Genomic DNA, 22,166 nt, shown 5'->3' with positions numbered 1-22,166 from the left:
TAGAAATGTTTGAAAATCCAAAGAGAAATTGTTATAACTTACCCAGCGATTTATAGGATGTCTAATCCGAGTGGAACGTCGTACAGGAGTCTCATCATTGACTGGATGAGCTCTACGAGAATAAACAAGACCAGAAAAACGTGTGGATGTTGTTGTAGGAGGAATGTCTTCCATATGCAGTTCCACATCGGAAGTATAGGGTTCGTTGTCTGTCAATGAAGATGAATCCTCATAAGGCAACGAGTCATATAAAAGTGAGTCACTGAGCCAAGGATCATAATTGTCCTGTGTATCTGTGGAAGACGAACCCAGAGTGTCAAAATTTTCATCATCAAAAACAACATTTCTAGATACCCGAATTTTGCCTGTATGAGGATCATAACACCTGTATCCCTTATAGTCATCTGCATACCCAAGAAACTTGCATTGTACAGCTCTGTCTTGAAACTTATTTCTCAATGAATGATCAATGTGAACATAACATACACAACCAAAAGGATGTAGTTCTTCATATGATGGATGACAATTATAAAGAACAAAATACGGAGAATTATCTTCAAGGATGGTCATGGGCAACCTGTTGATAACGTAAACAACTGTATGGAAAGCTTCGGTCCAAAGAGAAGGGAATACCCACAATGTGCATCATGCTCAAGGCTGTCTCAACAATATGCCTGTGTTTTCTCTCAGCTACTCCATTTTGTTGAGGGGGTATGAGGGCAAGAAATGTTACGTGTAATGCCATGCTCCTTCAAATATTCACTAAAATCATGGGATATGTATTCTCCCCCCCCCATCACACTGGAAATATACAACATTGGTATTGAATTGGTTTTGGACTAGTGCATGAAACTGTTTGAACAACTTGAAAACTTCATGTTTGTTTTTCATGAAGTAAATCCAACTAAAACGAGTGTAAGAATCAAGAAAGAGTACATAGTATCGAGATCCAAAAAGAGAGGCAATGGGCGCAGGACCCCAAACATCTGAGCATATAATCTCAAAAGACTTTGTTGCTCTTTTATTGATACTATGAAAAGGAAGTACATGACTTTTGCATAAATGACAACTTGGACATTTTGACTCTAAACTGACTGCGGGTATTAGACCTTTAGCAGACAACTTGTCAAGAAAAACTTGACTACAATGACCCAAACGAAGATGCCATAAGTCTGGCTTATTAAGTTTCAAGACTCTAGATGAAGAACTATGATCTGTGGATCGACTAAAAAATGTTGGAAAGGAAAAAGCTGAAGAAGCCACGGCTACGGAAGACGACGTCTTCAAAGGCACATGAGATTCTTCAAAGACATACATGTTCCCGCGCCGTTCACCTTTAGCGAGCGTCTTCTTGGTGTGAAGATCCTTAAGATATACAGAAGGAGTAAATTCAACGGAAGAATTTGTTTCATCAACTAATTTAGACACAGATAGAATATTCTTTTGAATAGTAGGTGTGAGTAAGACATTTGACAAGGGTAATTGAGATTCAGGCAAAGAAAGGGAGACATTTCCAGTGTGAGAGATAGGGTGGTGAGATCCATCTCCTATGACTATAGTGTCATTTCCAGTGTAAGGAGTCAAGTGAGAAAATTTACCTGCATCAGAAGTAACATGTGATGCTGCCCCTGAATCAATATACAATATACCTTCATCATTTTGGCGCAAGTTCATCTGATTGAAAGTAGTCATAAGGATATTTTGTACGTCCTGTGAAAGAACTTGTCTCTGAGGAGTGCGTGCAAACGTCTAAGTTGCCCTCTGCCCTGGCCTCCCTGTTTTTGTGTTGAGTAAGAGTAAGTACATCACACGTCTTATCAACTTCCACCCTAAGAAAATATTGCAGATCTCCTAGATCTTTCATTTTGAATCTCTGATTTAATAACTTTTTTACTTCTTCAATATGATTTCTGCAGTTCCTTGTGATAATGATATCATCTACGTATATCAATAGAAGAGTGGTGACATCTCGTTCATTGTGGATGAATAATGAGCGATCTAGAAGAGACCGAGAGAAAACTGTGCTTCTGTATTTCAAACGAAAAACTCTCGAACCAAGACCGAGAAGCTTGTTTCAATCCATAGAGTGTTTTTTTCAACTTGCATACATACTGATTGTATGCATCTTGTTTTACATACCTAGTGGGTTGTTTCATATAGACTTCCTCTTTTAGGTTCCCATGTAAAAAGGCATTTTTTACATCTAACTGGCTTAACGTTCATCCATGTTTAATGGCTAGACTCAACACAATACGAATGGTCCCCATCTTAACAACAGGACTGAAAGTTTCATCAAAGTCCTGTCCTTGTTCTTGTGTGAATCCTTTGGCTACAAGTCTAAGTTTTATACCTTTCAATGCTCTCATCTGGTTTATATTTTATCTTATACACCCACTTCGACCCAACCACATTTCTATTTAGCGGTCTAGGCACAACTTCCCATGTACTACATTCATGTAAGGCTTCCATTTCTTCATTCATTGCTTCAATCCATCTTCTAGAACTTGCAACTTGATAAAATGTGAGAGGCTCATCCTCTTTATTTATGCTCGTTAGGAACAATTGAAAATCTAATGAAAAAATTTTATAGCTTACCCACCTGTCAAGCGGATGTCGGACCCGGGTGGATCTTCTGATGTCCAACATCTGTGGAGCGAGAGTAGAAGGACCAATATCTGTGCAAGGGATGGATGAGGGATCTTTCTCTCGCCGGGTGTATACTATTAGAATGTGAAATATGGATTGGATATGGATCCGATAAAGGATCCATATCCATTCACGAGTTTTGCTTTAGTTGTGTTATAATGTAACATGTGTTACTAACAAGGGGCACTTTTGTCCTTGTAAAAAGATCTTTGTAACCCTATTAAGACTAATGAAACACTAGTGCAGCAATAAGAAAGATTGACTGCCGATTTCTGAAACCTCTTCTCTTCCCCTCCTTTTCTCACACTTTGTGCAGATCACGTCAGTTTATTAGCAGATTTATCATGGTATCAGAGCAGGGTTAATCCTCTGGGTGATGAATACATAAGGCTCGTGCCTGGTCAGCGTGAAAAAGCTGGCAGTTCGTAGATTTGAAAGCAGGCTGCTCAACGTGAACAACTTCTGACAGATCGTGAACAACTTCCGACAGATCTGAAACCTCCTTTCCTCTATTTCACATAGCCCCCTTTTCAGCGTGAACAGTCTTCCAAATCACGTGCCTCCTTTCTTGCTGGTCAGCGTGAACAGTCTTCCAAATCACGTACCTGTCTGGTCATTCCTTTTTGCGTGAAAGTTGGTAGGTCACGCAAGGTTTTCCTCCTTTTTTTCTGTTATTTACATTTCTTTAAATGTCGATCTGTTTCTTTTCTTCCATTGTCCTGCAAATCTGAAATACTTTCAGAAAATATCCCTTTTAGCGTGAAAGTTGGTAGGTCACGCAACCTTTGTTTTTCCTCCTTCTCTCTCTGTTATTACCTTGTAAATCTGAAATACTTTCAAATTTATAATCTTTGCTTATCCTTCTTCCCTCACTGTCGCAAATCTAAAAGTGGCGACAGATCTGCCATCAGTTCTTTCTCCCATTTCTAAAGATCATTGTCTGATTTAAGCCTCTTCTATTCCTCGCAGATCTGAAATCCCTACAGATCTGCTATTCTATCTTTGTCCTTCGGCACTTTCAGCCCCATAAAGTCAAGTTCAATACTGGTGTCATTCTCAAATCCATTTCCTTCGACCTACTTATTTTCATTTATCTTAATTCTTTGTTAGCCTTTTATTCTATCAATGGATTCTTCAGGGAATTCAGGTCTCTCTTCCAGTTTCTTAGGGCAGTTAGTGTCAGAAAAGTTAACTACCAACAACTATTTGACTTGGAAGAGACAGATTGTCCCTTTCATTCGGAGTCAAGATCTTTCAAGTCACTTGGATGGATCGACTCCAATGCCTCCAGAATTTATCATAATCGAAGCCAAAGAGGATGGAGGATTGCCAAATATTATTCACAACCCTGTTTTTGTTGCTTGGATGAAGCGTGATCAGGCACTCGTCGCATACATCACCTCCACATTGTCACAAGAAGTCTTGATCTCTATTCCTGATGATTGCACCTCTAAGGTTTTGTGGGATGCTTTAGCTCAGACCTACTCTCAGATATCAGAGGCTAAAGTGTTGTTTCTTAAACGTGAATTTCAAATGTTAAAAAAGGGTGTAATGAGCATTATTGAATTCTTAAATCAAGTCAAAAGCATCACAGATCAATTAGCTATGGTTGGATATCCAGTCTCAGATAAAGAAAAGGTGCAGCAAACACTGAATGCCCTGGGATCAGAATATCATGTTCTTGTTACATCCTTATTATGTTTGCTTACGTTGCTCTCCTTTGAGGAATTACGCGCCAAACTTTTTCAGTATGAGATGACACTGAAAAGCATGTCTGAAGCTTCAACAGGACAACCATCTACGCATGAGGTTCTTGCCACAGGGGTGATAGCTGATCGTGCATGAGGAGGACGTGGCAGAGGCAAGGGAAATCCAATCCAGGGTGGACGTGGGATTCTACCTACACCAAATTCTAATGTCAATTTTTCAAAGAATATTCCCACATGCTTTCAGTGCAACAAGCGAGGTCATATCAAGGTCAACTGTTGGTTCAACCCACAAAATCGGAATAGAATGCAAAACGCCAGAAATGTTGGTATATCAAAAACTGCAGGTACATTTCGAGTCAGTGAAGATGCTAAGGATCTCCTTCTATCTGCTATGGCCAACTTGAATCTGAAGCAAAATGATGATGGAATATGGTATGTTGACTTTGGGGCAGCAACCCATGTCACTGGTAATGCAGGTAAGTTCTCTACTCTGACTCCCTATTTTGGAAAATCTAATATTGTAACCGGAGATGGGACTCACCACCCTATTTCAAACATAGGCAATGTCGTCATTCCTTTGTCTAAGTCATCTATTCCTTTATCTGATGTTGTTCATGCACCAAATATAAAGAAAAATATTGTATATGTTTCCAAGCTTGTTGCTTCTACCAATTCTTCTGTGAAATTTACTCCTACTTCTGTCTTTGTCAAGGATCTTCAAACGAAGGAGATGTTCGCTAAAGGAGAGCGACGTGGAGACATGTATGTCTTTAATGAAGATCCAGCCTCCAGTGTCCTGAAGCCCCAGTCTGATCTCGTCTCCAAAAGTGTCCTAAGTACATCCAAGTGTAATAAGTCAGATCTCTGGCATTCTCGTCTTGGTCATTGTAGTCAAGTCTTTATTGAAAAGTTAGTGTCCAATGGTCTTCTTTCGGAGTCTACTTCACCTTCATTGAGGAATAAAATATGTCCCAGTTGTCAGGTCTGCAAAAGTCATGTACTTCATTTTCATCAAATAAATAAAAGAGCTTCTATACCTTTTGAGATAATATGTTCAGATGTTTGGGGCCCAGCTCCTAATCCTTCCTCTTCTGGAAGTAAATATTATGTATCCTTTATTGACAGTTTCTCTCGTTTTACCTGGATATTCTTTATGAAACACAAATCAGAGGTCTTTTCCATTTTTCGTCACTTTCATGCCTATGTTAAAAATCAATTCTCTCAAAATATCCAAATTCTCCAATGTGATGGAGGTGGTGAGTATTCCTCCAAAGAATTTTTAGATTTTCTCCAAGATAATGGGATGCATCGTAGAGTTTCTTGCCCGTACACTCCACAACAAAATGGAATTGTTGAACGTAAACACAGACATATTGTAGAAAGTGCAATGAGTATGATGCATGGGAGTAACTTACCCATTAGTCTTTGGACTGAAGCTTTTCACACTGCCACTCATGTGATAAACCGTCTTCCTATGCCTATTCTTGAAAATCAATCTCCCTATTATGTTCTCTTTGGTGCACATCCCGATTATAATGAGTTACGAGTTTTTGGATGCACATGTTATGTTCATATTAACAAATCCATGAGGACTAAATTCCAGGACAAAGCCTCTATATGCCAATTTGCAGGTTATGCAGATGAACACAAGGGTTACAGATGCTATGATCCTGCCAGTAAGAAGATTAGAATTTCCAGAAATGTTTTTTTTGATGAAAATAATTTTATGGGAAAAGAAGCGGAGGTCAATCGTGAACCTACTGGTGCAGTTGATAATTGGTATGATCCATGGCTTAGTGCTGAACTTATTTCACATGTTGCCGAGCGTACTGTTCTGTCTCCTGAAAGCATACATGGTGAGACAGTTTCAGATAATACATCACCAGCAGAGTGTCTGAGATACAAAGGAAATGTGTATACCAGGAGATCTAGAGAGCAAACGAATGTACCTGCTGAAGAACACATTGCATTGTCTAATGACAGAGAAGCACCAAGAAGATCAGGCAGGATAAGGCATCCTATTGAAAAATGGGTTAGTTATGACAACTTTTCTATGGACTTTCAGATTTTTCTATCCCATATTGAAAAACATGATGAACCACTTGGTTTTCATCAAGCTATCCAATCCAACAAATGGATTGAAGCGATGAATGAGGAGATCGAGGCACTTCATGAGTGTCGAACATGGGAGATAGTTGGCCGTCCTCTAGACAAAAATGTTGTTGGTTCCAAATGGGTTTATAAAATTAAATATAAACCGGATGGTAGCATTGAACGGTACAAGGCGCGTCTTGTGGCCAAGGGTTTCACTCAAGAATATGGTCAGGATTATGATGAGACATTCATCCCAGTAGTGAAAATGGGAACTATTCACATTATACTTGGCCTGGCAATTGAACATGGGTGGATTCTCAGTCAGCTTGATGTTAAGAATGCATTCCTTCATGGGGACTTAAAGGAAGAGGTCTATATGGAGCAGCCTCAAGGTTATGCAGAGGGAAGCCCAAAAGAATATGTATGCAAGTTAACTAGAGCTTTGTATGGATTGAAGCAAGCTTCTAGGTCATGGTTTGAAAGTTTTTCCTTAAAAATCCATAAACATGGTTTCTTTCGTTCCCAACTTGACCATTCTCTGTTCATATATAGGAACGGTGACACTATGGTTTTCTTACTCATATATGTTGATGATATTGTTATCACTGGTAATGCTCCATACCACATTCCGCAAATTAAAGTTCTATTGAGTATGCGGTTCAAAATGAAAGACCTTGGGGAGCTGAGATATTTTCTTGGAGTAGAGGTAGACAGACAAGGTGATAAAATGTCATTAACTCAACATAAATACACTCTTGATCTTCTGGCTAAAGCAGGAATGACAGATTGTAAACCTCTACCCACACCCAGTGTTGTTAACCAAAGGCTCAGTATTTGTGATGGTGAGTTATATCCTGATGCAGTCAAGTATCGAAGTTTAGTAGGTATGCTACAATACCTTACCTTCACTAGACCAGACATTGTGTATTCTGTCAATCAATTATCTCAATTCATGCATGAACCAAAGACTGGTCACATGGATGTTGTCAAACGCATCCTTCGCTATCTAAAAGGAACGGTGGGTGATGGACTCACATATACTCAATGTTCATGAAAATCACTAAAACATGACATACTAGCCTATATAGATGCAGACTGGGCAGGGGATCCAGATGAGAGGTCTGTTTCAGGATACTGTGTTTTCATTGGGAGAAATCTTGTCTCATGGAATAGCAGAAAACAGAAGGTTGTGGCAAGATCTAGCACAGAGACAGAGTATAGATCTATGGCAGCTATCACAGCAGAAGTGACCTGGATTAGGCATCTTCTTACAGAGATGGAAGAGGATATCTCAAATTTGACACTTATGTGTGATAATAGAAGTGCTATACAAATTGCATTCAATCATGTTCATCACAGTCGGGCTAAACATATTGAAATCGATCAACATTTCATCAGACAAAAGATAGCCGACAAAGAGATTGAACCAGTTTATGTGCCTTTAGAAGACCAAGTTGCCGATATGTTTACAAAAGGTCTTACAAGTCACCGCTTCTGGTATCTGAAGAACAAGTTGCACATGGTTCAACCCCATGCACAACTTGAGGGAGGGTATTAGAATGTGAAATATGGATTGGATATGGATCCGATAAAGGATCCATATCCATTCACGAGTTTTGCTTTAGTTGTGTTATAATGTAACATGTGTTACTAACAAGGGGCACTTTTGTCCTTGTAAAAAGATCTTTGTAACCCTATTAAGACTAATGAAACACTAGTGCAACAATAAGAAAGATTGACTGCCGATTTCTGAAACCTCTTCTCTTCCCCTTCTTTTCTCACACTTTCTGCAGATCACGTCAGTTTATTAGCAAATTTATCATATACAACACCCCTTGTGTGGTAACCTCTTCTGGTTGGGATGCATCCGTTGATTCCTCACATATCTCCATCTGGCTGCAATTTGTAGGACAATCTTCCCTAGCATTGGAGAAGAGTTCTGAATTTAACCATGGATAGTACACATCAACACTGGGACTTGAATTAGCAACATAAAGACTTGGATTAGCAGTTCAAAATTCATCTCGTCAAAAATGACATTTCTTGATATTTTGACGTGTTTGCTCAATGGATCATAGCACCTATACCCCTTGTAGTCTTCAGCATATCCCACAAACCTGCACTTTAAGGCTTTGTCATGAAACTTATGTCTCAATGAGCTATCAACATGAACATAGCAAACATATCCAAACACACGTAATTGATAATGGTCGGGATGCATGCCAAATAGAGAGAAAAGTGGTGACTTATTTTCTAAAATGGTCATGGGAAATCGATTAATCACATGGATTGTGGAGTGGAAAACTTTTGTCCATAGGGTGATAGGGAGATTACTCCCGTGCATCATGCTCATTGCACTCTCAAAAATATGTTGACGATTCTTCTCAGTAATCCCATTTTGTTGAGGTGTATGTGGGCAAGACACTCTTCTCTTTATCCCATTATGTTGAAGGAAACCAACAAAATCACTAGAAAAGAATTCACCTCCTCCATCACATTGGAAATTGAGAATGTTGGTAGAGAAATCATTTTTGACAAAGGAATGAAATTTTTAAAACAATCCAAAAACTTCTGATTTGTGTTTCATAAAAAACATCCAAAGTATACTGTGAATAACTATCAATGAAAATAAGGTAATATTTACTACCAGAAACAGAAGCAATTGGGGCAAGACCCCAGACATCAGAACATGTGACCTCAAAGGGCCTTGAAGCTCTCTTATTAATTGAATTGAAAGGCAAAACACGACTCTTACATAAATGACAATTAGGACACTTTATATCACTACCTTCTAAACTCAGATTGGACTTAGGAATGAAATTATTCAAGACAAGTTTTTCAATAAAATGACGACCATAATGACTCAAACGACTATGCCAAAGAGTTGGCTTATTACATTCAGAGATGGCAAACACATATTCGAAAGAAACAAATGATGGATGTTGATGACGCTGCATAATAGAACAGGCAGAATGAACAGAGGAGGGATCTTCTTGGAAAATGTACATGTTGCCTCGTCTCTTTCCCTCAACGAATGTCTCCCTCGTGCGAAGATCCTTGACTTAAACAGAAAAGGGAGTAAATTCAACTGAGACATTAACATCATCAACAAGTTTTGAGACAGAAACAATGTTCTTCTGAATATTAGGAGCATGAATAACATTTGAAAGATTAAGAGGAGACTTGGACATGGGTATAATGGCATTTTCAATATGTGAGATGGAGTGATGAGAACCATCTCCTGTGACTGCCATTCTTACCAACATAAGGAGTAAGATTCAAGAGCTTACTCGCATCACCCGAGACGTGGGTCGCTGCTCTGAAGTCTACGTACCAAATGCCTTTATCATTTTGTTTTATATTCAAGCCTGCCAATAGCAACTCATTTACTTCTCCATCCCTCTTAGCCTCTGTTTGTGGGGTTTTCTCTTATTTTGAGGGTTGAATCAACAATTTGCTTTAATATGCCCTTTCTTATTTCATAGGAAGCAAGTGGGAATGGGCTTTTGTCCCTGTATATTGGGCGTTGGAAGTAGACCATGACCCCCAAAGGCATTTCTCCCTTCTCCTGTCCTTCGTCGAAAAGAATTTTCTCCTCTACCTCTATCATAAGTCAGCCTCATGGCCAGCACATCTTGAGTTCCTGAATGCACATGGGTGTCCTGAAAAAACCCTTTTAGGGTCATTTCATACTGCAGTAGCTTTACACAAAGATCTTCAAATTTTGGAAGCTCTGGGAGACACAACAAAGACGTTGCCAGAACATGATAGTCTGGCCCCAAGCCACTCAAGGTTTGTTGCACCTTGTCTTTATCACTGACGAGACATCCCACAATAGCCAGTTGATCTGTGATGCCTTTCATTTTATTCAGGTACTCCATAATAGACATCGAATCTTTCTTCAACATTTGAAATTCTCGCTTCAGAGATCTACGAATATGTCTAAACTAGCTTGTCCCATAGCTCTTTGACTGAACAATCATCGAGAATGGCTACAATAACTTCCTGTGAGAGTGTTGAGATGATGTATGCTACTAATGCTTGATCGCTTTTCACCCTAGCAACATAATCTGGATTTTTTTAGAAGAACAATAGATTGTGCCCCTTTATTGTCCGTCTTTTCCTACGAAGTGAACTCTGGAGGGGGTGAGACTGGTCCATCCAGATGACCAGAGAGATCCTGGCTCCTTATAAAAGGAACAATCTGCCCTTTCCAAGTCAAGAGGTTAGAATTATTCAGCTTTTCAGAGACCAATTGGCTAAGAAAATTAGAGGAAAGGCCTGACTGTGGGAAAGATGAGTCCATTTGAAAAGATTGTGGAAAAGGAAAGAAGAGAAATTCCTAGACCAAACAAAGAAATCAGTCACTTGAATATTCTATCCCTTTTTTTTTATAGTATGACAAATATATTATATTCGGGTATAATCAGAAAAAAACAATTGATCAAAAACTGAATATCAACATTGAATCGATTCCAGATTAAGTGAAAACGTGAAACAGGGTTATGAATACTTCAAGATAAAAGGTATTGCAGATTGAGACAACACAATATTGACTTTAGAGAGTAGAATATTCAGACTGAAACAACACAATAATGTGATACATAGAATTAGTTCCAGATTAAGTAAAACCGTGAAACAGGAATATGAATATTTCGAAATAAAGGATTATGCAGATGAAAATACCACAAATATTAATTTCAGCAAGTAGAATATCCAGATCGAGTGTAGGAAACTGATCTACGTCTCTTCATGTCGAGAAATCCAAAACGAGAATCCCTTTTGGTTAAGAAAAAGAGTCTAGATAGGCGGCAGCCCTTTTTTTTGTTTTTTGTTTTTGATAGTTTTGGAATCGATTAACTGATTCTGAGAGAATCAGTCTAAAGAAGAGAAGAGGAGGAGACACTGACGTCTAATCAAATGTGAAGAAGAGAAAAGAAGGAGATGTTAACGCCCTTACCAGAACTGAAACAAAAAAGAAAGCAGGAAGAAGACGCACGCAAAAATCAGGGTTGAAGTGGAGATATTTTCTTGACTTCTCCTTGGACATTCTTTCTGGAAAGCAATCTCAGGCCCAACTTTAACACCGCACTGATACCATGTTAAATTATGAAGATCTCCACGCTCACTTGTGCAGGAAAGAAGGAACGAGATATTGGGAGAAGAGTCTGCAAGGAAAACACGTTAAAAAGGCTTTAATGTGTTTTCATTGTATTAGGTTTTGAGTATTTAACTAATACATAATTTTAGGGTACAAAAATACCCTCTAACAACAAGCATAATTACAACACTTTCAATAATTGGATCTTGATCTGATCCAGTACAGAAGTCGGGTCTGGTCCTGCACAGACCCGACTTGGGTCCAAGACCCAAATAACGACTTCTTTTCACATTGATGTATCTTAGCATCACCAGACCAGATATCTCTTATGCAGATATCTCTCATGCAGTACATTTTGCAAGCTAATTTCAACATGCCCCTACATTAGTTCATATGAGTTGTTCTTCGGATTATCAGACATGTGAAAGGGTCCATAATAGGGAGTGTTTCTATCTTCATCTTCTGAGTTAAATTTAATTGCTTAAATTGACTCTGATTGGGGAGGTGACCCAAATAATCGTCACTCCAGCACTGGTTTTTGTATTTTTTAGGTGAATCTTTGGTTTCATCGAGATGTAAGAAACAACAGAAGGTGTTCCTATCTTCTACGGAGATTCAGTACCGAGCCATGGCAACTACAACCATAAAAATTGTTTGGATTCAGTGGTTATTAGAAGATATAGGAGTTTGTGTTCAAAGACCTACCAAGCTATGCTATGACAACAAAAGTTCAATATATATATATATATTGTTGACGTCGGCTAGGGTTTTAAGAAAACCAGAAAAAGAAAAAAGAAAGAGAGAGAGAGGGAGAAAAGAAGACTCGTTGAAATCTCATTAGGTATAATCTCTCTTAAATAGAGAGATTAGACAGAAATAACTATTTTACAATAATGCACCTGACCTATTAAATGATTATCATACCGTTTCTCAACACTCCCCCTCAAGCTGGAGCATATATATCAATAATGCTCAGCCTGTCACAACATTTTGAAAAATTTGAACTAGCTAGGGGTTTTGTGAAGACATCAGCAACTTGGTTCTCTGAAGTTATGTGCTTGCTACAAATGTACCCAGTCTGGACCAGGTCACGTACATAGTGACAATCAACCTTAATATGTTTTGTCCATTCATGAAACACTGGGTTATTAGCAATATAAGTAGCAGCTCTATTATCACATATCATCTCCATAGGTAATGAGACTTTCACTTAGAGATCAGTCAACACAGATTTAATCCACATCATCTCTGCAGCAGTTTGGGCCATAGCCTGATACTCTGACTCAGCGCTCGACCTGGGAAGAATAGTTTGTTTCTTACTTCTCCAAGTAACTAGATTCCCTCCAACAAACACACAAAATTTGGTTGTCGACTTTCTATCAACAACCAATCCAGCATAATTTGCATCTGAATAGGCAGTAACATCCAAAGAAGGATTTTGTTTAAACCATAGTCCTTTTCCAGGAGAGAACTTTAGATATTTAAGAATCATCATTACAACCTCTCAGTGGGCCGTTGTAGGTTTGTCCATAAACTGACTTATCTTGCTCACAGCTAAAGATATGGCAGGTCTAGTTACAGTCACATATAATAACTTGTCAACTAAGGAGCGATAACTGCTACTGTCCACATACTCTGATTTTTCATCAAACAGATGAGCCTTAGGATCCATAGGAATCCTTACAGGTTTAGCACCTAACATCCATGTCTCCTTTAGCAGGTCCAAGACATATTTCCGTTGTGATAGCACCAAACCTTCTTTACTCCTTGCAACCTCTATACCTAAGAAATATCTTAATGGTCCCAAATCCTTAGTCATAAAGTGTTTCTGAAGATGGGACTTTGTCTCAAAAATGTCTTTTTCACTGTTGCCTGTGACTACAATGTCATCAACATATACTATCATAACCACAATCCCTATACAAGTTTTCATAATAAAAAGAGAGTGGTCAGAGGCAGATCGGGCAAACCCAAACGCTGATATGACCTCAGTCAGCTTGGAGAACCACGCACGAGGATTCTGATTGAGACCATAGATTGCCTTGTTCAACTTGTATACCTTCTGACACTCCCCCTGAACTTCAAACCCCAGAGGCTGATGCCTGTAAACTGTCTCCTCCAAGTCTCCATATAGAAAGGCATTTTTCACATCAAGCTGACATAGAGACCAACCAATGCACTGCGACTGATAAAACTAGACGAATAGTCCCAAGACGAGCAACAGGAGAGAATGTTTCAAAGAAGTCTACACCATAAGTTTGAGTATAGCCTTTAGCTACTAGGCGAGCTTCGAACCTTTCAATCGATTCATCTGAGTTATACTTAATAGTATAGACCCATTTACAACCAACAATATCAGCCTCATGCAGAGGATCAACTAAGTCCCATGTTCTCCAAGAAAGCAGTGCATCCATTTCATCCTGCATGGCCTTCGCCCATTTGGGGTCCAGAAGAGCTTGATGATGATTGAGAGGAACTGATGTCGCAGATAATGCTAATACAAAATTTTTCATATTTACACCAAGTCTTGCCTCGGAAACAAACTGAGAAATGGGATGAAGTGTACATTGTCTTTTTCCTTTTCGAAGAGCAATAGGTAAATCACCATCAACAATAGGTTCGTCAGGAACACCCACCTCTGGAGAAGTTGGTGGCAAATGCATAGAGTTGGGTGGAGCTCGATGTGTGTACACCATAGGAGGATTTTTGTAACGAGACGGAGTCGGATTTGGAACACGAGGCTCAAGACAGACAGACTCTCATGGAAAAGGAGGAACAGGAAGAGGAAAGGAATTACCTTGACTAGCATGTAACCGTGGAGAAGTACTAGAAAAATATGAGATAGACTCAAAAAATGAAACATCCGCACTGACATACTCTCTCTAGGATATGGGATCATAACAACGATATCCTTTTTGGGGGTTGGGATATCCAACAAAAACATATTTTATAGATTGGGGTGACAATTTATCTTGGTTGGGACCAAGTTTATGAACAAAGCACCCCCAGCCAAACACCTTTGGAGAGATAGGGAAAAGAGGAGCTTCAGGACTAAGAATTTGAATAGGAATATGATCCCCCACAAAAGTTGAAGGCATACGGTTGATTAGGTATCCCGCAATTAGAACCGCATCTCTCCAGTAAGACGCAGGCATATTAGACTGGATCATGAGGCAACGGGCAACATTTAGGATGTGTCTATGCTTGCGCTCCGCGACTCCATTCTGTTGTGAGGTATGAGGACAAGAGGTCTGAGGTTGAATTCCCAGATTTTTGTAAAATTATAATAATTTAGAGGATTTGAATTCGAGAGCATTGTCAGTACGAACAACTTTGACGCAAGAATTAAACCGAGTTTTTATTTCAATAATCAAGAATTTAAGAATAATGGGGCCTAAGCCCTAGTTTTTGACAAGAATACCCAAGATAATCTGAAAAAATCATCTACAATAACTAAATAATAACGACACTTAGAACGACTAGGAATTTTACTTGGACTCCAAATATCAACATGAAGAAGATCAAACAAATTTTGACTTGAAGGACTCTGACTAGACAGAAATGAACTCCTATGATGCTTCCCAAGCTGACATGCTTCACACAGCAGAGTAGTGGACAGCGAAAGATGAGGAATAACTCGACGCAATTTAAGCAACAGGAGATAACCAAGACGATGATGCCAAAGCAGCAGACTAGATGGGGATTCAACTACCGAATGAACCGAGCCAACTGGTTGATGTAGATAATAGACTCCACCTTCCTCATAGCCTCCACCAATCGTCTTCCCCATCAGCAAGTCCTAAAAAGTGCAACAGACAGGATCAAATATTACTCTACAATTCAATTATTTTGCAACACGACTAACAGATAACAAATTTTAAGGTAATGAGGGGGCATGGAGAACATTTGATAACTGAAGAGTAGGGGAGATGGAGATATTTCCCTGGCCAACAATGGGAGTGGAACTTCCATCAGCAAAAACTACCTTTTTATGGTTAGCAACACTATTCAAAAAAGAAAAATCACATTTATTTTCGCACAAATGTCTAGATGCCCATGAATCAATAATCCACCTACTACTTGACAAGATAATCCATCACCTGTAGAACATGCAACATCAGTCACGGGGGAACTAGACGGACGATGTGCCAACAAATCATCATACTCAACATGAGTAAGTGTAACAGAATCACTAGGAGGAACAACGGGAGACTCGGGTTTGGCAACTTGAGTCGTAGGAACAACTTTAGCTGAAAGGTGTGGGAGGTCGCCCATTCTTGTCAAATCATCTGTCTTCTAAATGCCCAAATCTCCCGCAGTAGGTACATTGTAGCTTGCCTCATCCTCCTGTGCCTCGACCACGTCCACAACCTCGTGTATTGGGAAGAAAACCTCGGCCTCGACCATAGGAGGCAGACATAGCAGAGGTTTGTGATTCCGATTGAGATGAAGGAAGGGACATGGCAAGCCTACTTAGACGATTATATGCCTCAGCAAGAGTGGGAACATCTGAGCCTGTCAACATCTAAACTTTCGCAACTGAGAATTCAGCTGACAAGCCAACAAGGAACCGTGCAACCATGGTGTGCTCCTGGTGTAGTTTATGTTTGTTACAACACCATGGTCTATGTGCATTTAGTCCCTCAAAAGTTGCCTTCACAGAGGCATAGTATTGGGCTAGAGTTTGTTCTCCTTGCTGCAATTGATAGATTTTCTACTCTACTTGAAGAATACGACTTACATTAGTTTCTTGAGAGTAGGTATCCTGCAAATTATCCCACATTTGTTTTGCGGTGGTGTAATAAATAAGTTCGTCGGCTATGTGAGGTTGCACACTATTCATAATCCAGGACATGACGATATCATTGTCCTCTTCCCATGTAGCATACTTTTCAGTTTTGTCTTTAGGCTCATTTTCTAACAAAATATGTTTTCTACGATGCCCTGAGACAGACATCATGAACGTACGAGACCATCTAGCATAGTTAGTCTCATCCAGCTTTACCGATGATCCATATGAAAAGGGATTTGCAAAGGCTTTATAATTAGCCACTGTTTTGGTCTTCGTGTCTGACTTCTGTGTTTCAACCATGGGATAAGATAATGGGATTGATTCAACACGTAGGTACGACCACATTCAAATGTCACCTACTGAAAAACCCGGATCTGATGTGCACACCAAGTACCAACTTATGAAACCGACTATACCAGATTAAAAAAAAAATCTGATATACACGACCCACGCCTGCTACACGTTGTTCAGATCCCAAACTTAAATACCCAACTCGTATTGAACCTTACCTAACCATCCACAACAATTGCGATAGGCTGCATACCATGACCAATTTCATATATGAATAATACGAATCAGATCTGATCTACTCCACGGCTACTACCTTAGACGATACCAAGATCGTGACGCAACTGGTTCATGACGGAACTTGTAGACTTATTCGACATCCACACTACCACCATCGACACGATCTGACGTCAGATCCAAAGCAGTTTGGTCACCATACGAAAGATGTGATCCAGACTGCAGTTTGGGTCTGACGTCAAATTTTAAAACAGGCGTACTCATACACGAAGGGCGATATCGATTGTAGACGCTCTCAACGATCTCTATAGACGCACGGCGATCTCTGCTGTAGACGCTGTGAACGATCGCCGACCATCCCGATCTGTGTTTTCTGCACGAGGAGGATGGGACGATCAGATCAGACGCCCAGCTACGTCCTGCTCTGATACCATGTTGACGTCGGCTAGGGTTTTAAGAAAACCAGAAAAAGAAAAAGAGAGAGGGAGAAAAGAAGACTCGTTGAAATCTCATTAGGTCTAATCTCTCTTAAATAGAGAGAGTAGACAGAAATAACTAATTTACGATAATGCACCTGACCTATTAAATGATTACCATACTACCCTTAAATACATATGCCTATATACGGTCACAGTTTCTCAACATATATATTGCAAAGAATCACACATTTTATGAAAGCACGAAGCATATCGAGATGGACTGCCACTATGTTAGAGAAGAATATCTAAAGAATGTAATTGATCTACCTTATGTGACATCAGAATACCAACTAGTGGACTTTTTCACTAAGGTGCTCCGTTCCCCTAGATTCAATTTTCTTCTTGGCAAACCTTTGATCATTACAACGTAAGTTTGAGGAGGGATGTTAAAATGTATCCTATATATATATATATATATATATATATATATATATATATATATATATATATATATATATATATATATATATATATATATATATATATATATATATATATACGAAGTAGTGATGGGAGTGTAGTGAAGCTTGGTGAGCAAGAAATACCGGTGAATGATTATTTCAAATATTTGGGATCCATCATTCAAAAGTATGGAGAAATTGATGGAGATGTAAATCATAGGATAAAGGTTGGGTGGATGAAATGGAAAAGTGCAACTGGAGTGCTGTGCGATCGTAGAATGCCATTGCGGTTGAAGGGAAAGTTTTATAGGACGACTATTAGACCCGCTTTACTATATGGTACGGAATGTTGGGCTGCCAAGAGACATCATATTCAAAAAATGAGTGTAGCTGAGATGCGGATGCTTAGATGGATGTGCGGAAATACAATAAAAGATAAGATTCGGAACGAGGAGATACGTAAGAAGGTAGGTGTTGCACCCATTGAAAATAAGATGCGAGAGAATCGTTTACGGTGGTTTGGACATATTCAGCGAAGGCCTAATGATGCTCCAGTTAGAAGGTTGGAGAAATGGGAAAATATATTAGTTAAAAGAGGTCGGGGTAGGCCTAGGAAGACTTGGATGGAGATGATAGGAAAGGATATGAATGCTTTGAACCTCACCGAGGACATGGCATTGGATAGAAATGATTGGAGGAAAAGGATTCATGTGGAAGACCCAAAATGAATTTCTTTTTTGGTTCATATCGCTGACCCCAATTGTTTTGGGATGAAGGCGTAGTTGTTGTTGTTGTTGTATATATATATATATATATATATATATATATATATTGTAATACCCTATAAGGGTAAAACTGCCATTTCCTATTTTACGCATATTTCCCTTGGAATATGTATGTAATTTTGTCCTTGTATTTTTTTCCCTTTTTCCTTTTTCTTATTCTTTTTTCTTTTTCACCTTTTTGAGTCATTGGGGAGCCCACCATATAGACGTTGGGCCCCTCCAACGGTCACAATTGAATTATAACCGTTGGAGGGGCTCCAACGTCTATATGGAGCCCCTTCAAGGTCTCCTTCTTCTTGTATTATAAATAGGGGTGAACCCCTTTGTATTTCCTAAGCTTTTAGCAAAAGCTCTCACTTTCTCAATAAAGATTAATATTCTTTATGCCTTGTGCATTTTGTGATCTCTTGAATGTGTTGTTCCTTTGTGCAAGTGTTTCTCACTAAGAACTTAGTGTTCTTGTATATGTTGTCTCTTTGAAGACATTTTCACAGTATTTACAAAAGAAAAGAAGAAAATAACAATTGTGAAAAAACACTTCCTACCTCTGGGCAACCTCCAACTGAGAAAAAGATTCCGAGCTTGCTCACCAGTGATTTTCCCATCACGATCTGTATCTACCTCAACAAAGATGGCATTGTACCTCTGAATGTCAGACTGGGTTATTCTTGGCCAAGGAGGCTGCACCTGACTGGCTGCAGAAGCAGCAAATCCGACTGAATTTACAGGTCCAGGTAATACTGGAGTAGCTTGTGGTGAATCAAATTGGCTCTGCTTGATCAACGATGAAGCTCGCTGGAGCTGGCCACCAGTAGGTGGCTTGGTCAAAGAGCCCTGAATTGTGTCAAGGCCCTGCTTTGCTGAAGATTGGGACCCAGAAGTTACTGGAACAATGGCAGATGAATTTAAAATGTTGGACACAGAAAATATAGGTGATGGGACAATCTCTTGCTTAGGTTGAGATGGGGTGGCAGAAAACATATTGCCTCCAAAGATTGAGTCCGAAGACAAACCATTTCCAGAAACAATACCTTTAGAATCTTTAGTGACAGCCTGAATAGTAGACAATGTTGTATCTTGAGATGGTTTTGGAAGGATTGATGGTGTTATAGAAGTTAATGAATCCATAGATGCACTGGAAGCTACACCTCCTCTATTAAGAACCTGTGAACCAACCCCTGTTGATGTATTGACTGTCCTATTACCAAGCCAATCAGCTGATATATTTGAGTTTGGAAGGCGTGATCCCATCACATTACCTGGAGGGACTCCTTGATTAATTCCTTGCATTGGAAGTGGAGATACCTGCGTAGCTGGAGGTCTCATAAATTGATTATCAAGGGATGGAGCAAACTGTTGGCTCAGAACACTTGTTGGTTGTGGTCCTCGGAAGGCAGGATTTTGAGTTGCAGGTGGTGCTCCAGAACTCATCTGAGGCACTGGCTGTGTGACAGTATTCATCTGGAGTGCAGGTGGCCCAACAGGATTCATCTGCATTGCAGATGGTGCAACAGCATTCATCTGAGGCGTGGGTGCAGGAACAGGATTTATCTGTGGTGCAGGAATTTTAGCTGCAGCTGGACCAAACAAAGCTGCCTTAACTATGTCTGGAGTTAATTCTCTCCCACTTTGTGCCACTGTCACAAGCCTCAAAGCATTATAGAACTCTAGACGACCTAGGAAACCTGTCCGGTTCTGATCTGCATGCATCCATATCTGCAGAGCACCAGTAAATACAGTAAACAGGAGATCATTTAGAAAAAGTGATGGTTACAGTTTAAAGAAATTAAAGTTACATCTAAATGAAGTTTGATGGAAAGAAAAAGGATGCCTATTCATATAAACAAGAAGACACTTATAAAACAATCAGAATAGCATGATCATATTCCCATTTGAAACCAAGCCAAAATACAGATTTTATTTTTTATTCAGAACTAATGAATGTTATTAAAAACATGTTTGTGGCATTAAAACGATTCCTTCCAGCAATGCCTGTCAATAAAACAAAAGTAAGAAATACCAACAGACACAATCACAGCCAATGAATAAGCTTAGATAATGCGGTTAAAATATAAAGTCCATATATATATATATATATATATATATATATATATATATATATAATACCCGATAAGGGTAAATAGGTCATTTCCAATTTTTACGCATATTCACTTTAAGAATATGATTGTAATTTTATTTTATTTTATTTTATTTTCTTCTTTATTTTTTCCTTTTTCTTTTTTATTCTTTTTAACCATTGGGGGCCCACACAATAGACGTTGGGCCCCTCCAACGGTCACAATTGTGACCGTTGGAGGGGCTCCAACGTCTATATGTGGAGCCCCTCCAAGGTCTCCTCGTGTATTATAAATAGGGGTTGAACCCATTGTATTTCTCAAGCTTTGAGTCAAAGCTCTCTTACTTCTTCAATAAAGATTTATATTTTTTATGCCTTTGTAAATTTGGGTTCTCTTGAATGTGCGCCTTTGTGCACATTTGTTGAAAGTGTTCTTATTGTGCCTTTGTGCAAGTGTTTCTCACTAAGAACTTAGTGTTCTTATGTGATGAGAAATCGACGCAGATCTGCTAGTGGAACAGGCATTGGCTGCCTCTCCTGATGTCAATGTACACGTTGGGGTTGACGCTGAGGGCTACGAATGCAGGGAGGAAGTTGGTGTTGTCCTGTTATGGATTGATGTTGGATGATCTTCCTAATGCATGAAGTGAAATGGAAAACCACGACTAACAGCAAAGTAATGAAACTGACGGAAGAAATCAAAATGCAGTAAGAACGTGCGGTTGAAGCAAAAGAAGCATGGCAAGCTTTTTCCAATTCAATAGTCTGCATACAAGGAAATAGGACACTGCAGAAAGCAAAAGGAAACTGACATGACAGAGAAAATAACAAATAAAGAAATAGAAACAGAGTAATAACAATGAGCGTAATGAAGGAACCAAAAGGAAAACTGCAAGAAAGAAAACAATATCAAAATAGGTTGTTGAAGCTTTAATCATGTCTCCCCTCTCACAAAACCCTAAGCAGCCTATTTAAAGGGGGGGGGGGGGGTTGGCTGGATCCGGGTCTCGGGTCCGGACCCAGACAGACGTGTGTTGTTGGGTATGTGACATATGGGACGTTCCGGACCTGCTCTGCATCATTCTCCCCGGGTTGGAAAGAAGTCGGCTCTGACGACTTGTCACTACGGTATGCATATAAATCAGACACATTGACGATAGGCAACATGTATCGATATTCCTGGACGTCTCCAAATAAAAGCCTGTATATTGGTTTGGAAATTGACCATCTATACTATCTGCTATGACACCCCATGGAGGCACAAGCTGAATTTTTGTTCCTCCAGCACGCGGTCTTAGGGGTCGTCCATAGAGAAATCCCCGGATCTCGTCCCCAAAAATAATCCCAAACGGATTCAAAAGCTCATTGTAGCAGCTAAACCGAGCAATGTCTAGTGATCGGCCAACACAGCCAAATTTGTAAACCTTCACAAATGTTTGGTCAAGTGGGTTAAGTCCCGAATTTTGGAGAATGCCTTGTGAATCTACAAGACAACCATAACCACTTAGCATAGGATTCCGGAACCCAGAAGTAGTAAATTGCATGGCGGACATGTCA

General features: G+C 39.4%; 1 protein-coding gene across 3 annotated transcripts in view; it reads right to left on the bottom strand.

Annotated features, from left to right (window-relative positions):
* Positions 1-22,166, bottom strand: part of LOC149817981 (uncharacterized) — an 86,489-nt gene that overhangs the window by 55,203 nt on the left and 9,120 nt on the right. For 2 of the 3 annotated variants that reach the window (XM_089986472.1, XM_089986473.1), the window contains exon 2: positions 19,078-20,248. In XM_089986472.1, coding sequence (XP_089842598.1) covers positions 19,078-20,248 — 1,171 coding nt within the window. The remainder of the gene's footprint in view (positions 1-19,077; positions 20,249-22,166) is intronic. The other variant, XM_089986474.1, reaches the window with a different exon arrangement.

Source organism: Nuphar pumila, chromosome 13, assembly GCF_984573655.1.
Source record: "Nuphar pumila chromosome 13, dmNupPumi1.hap1.1, whole genome shotgun sequence".
In the NCBI taxonomy this organism is placed as follows: Eukaryota; Viridiplantae; Streptophyta; class Magnoliopsida; order Nymphaeales; family Nymphaeaceae; genus Nuphar; species Nuphar pumila.
The sequence above is the reverse complement of the archived record's forward strand: the minus strand, read 5'-3'. Positions and strand labels throughout refer to the sequence as shown.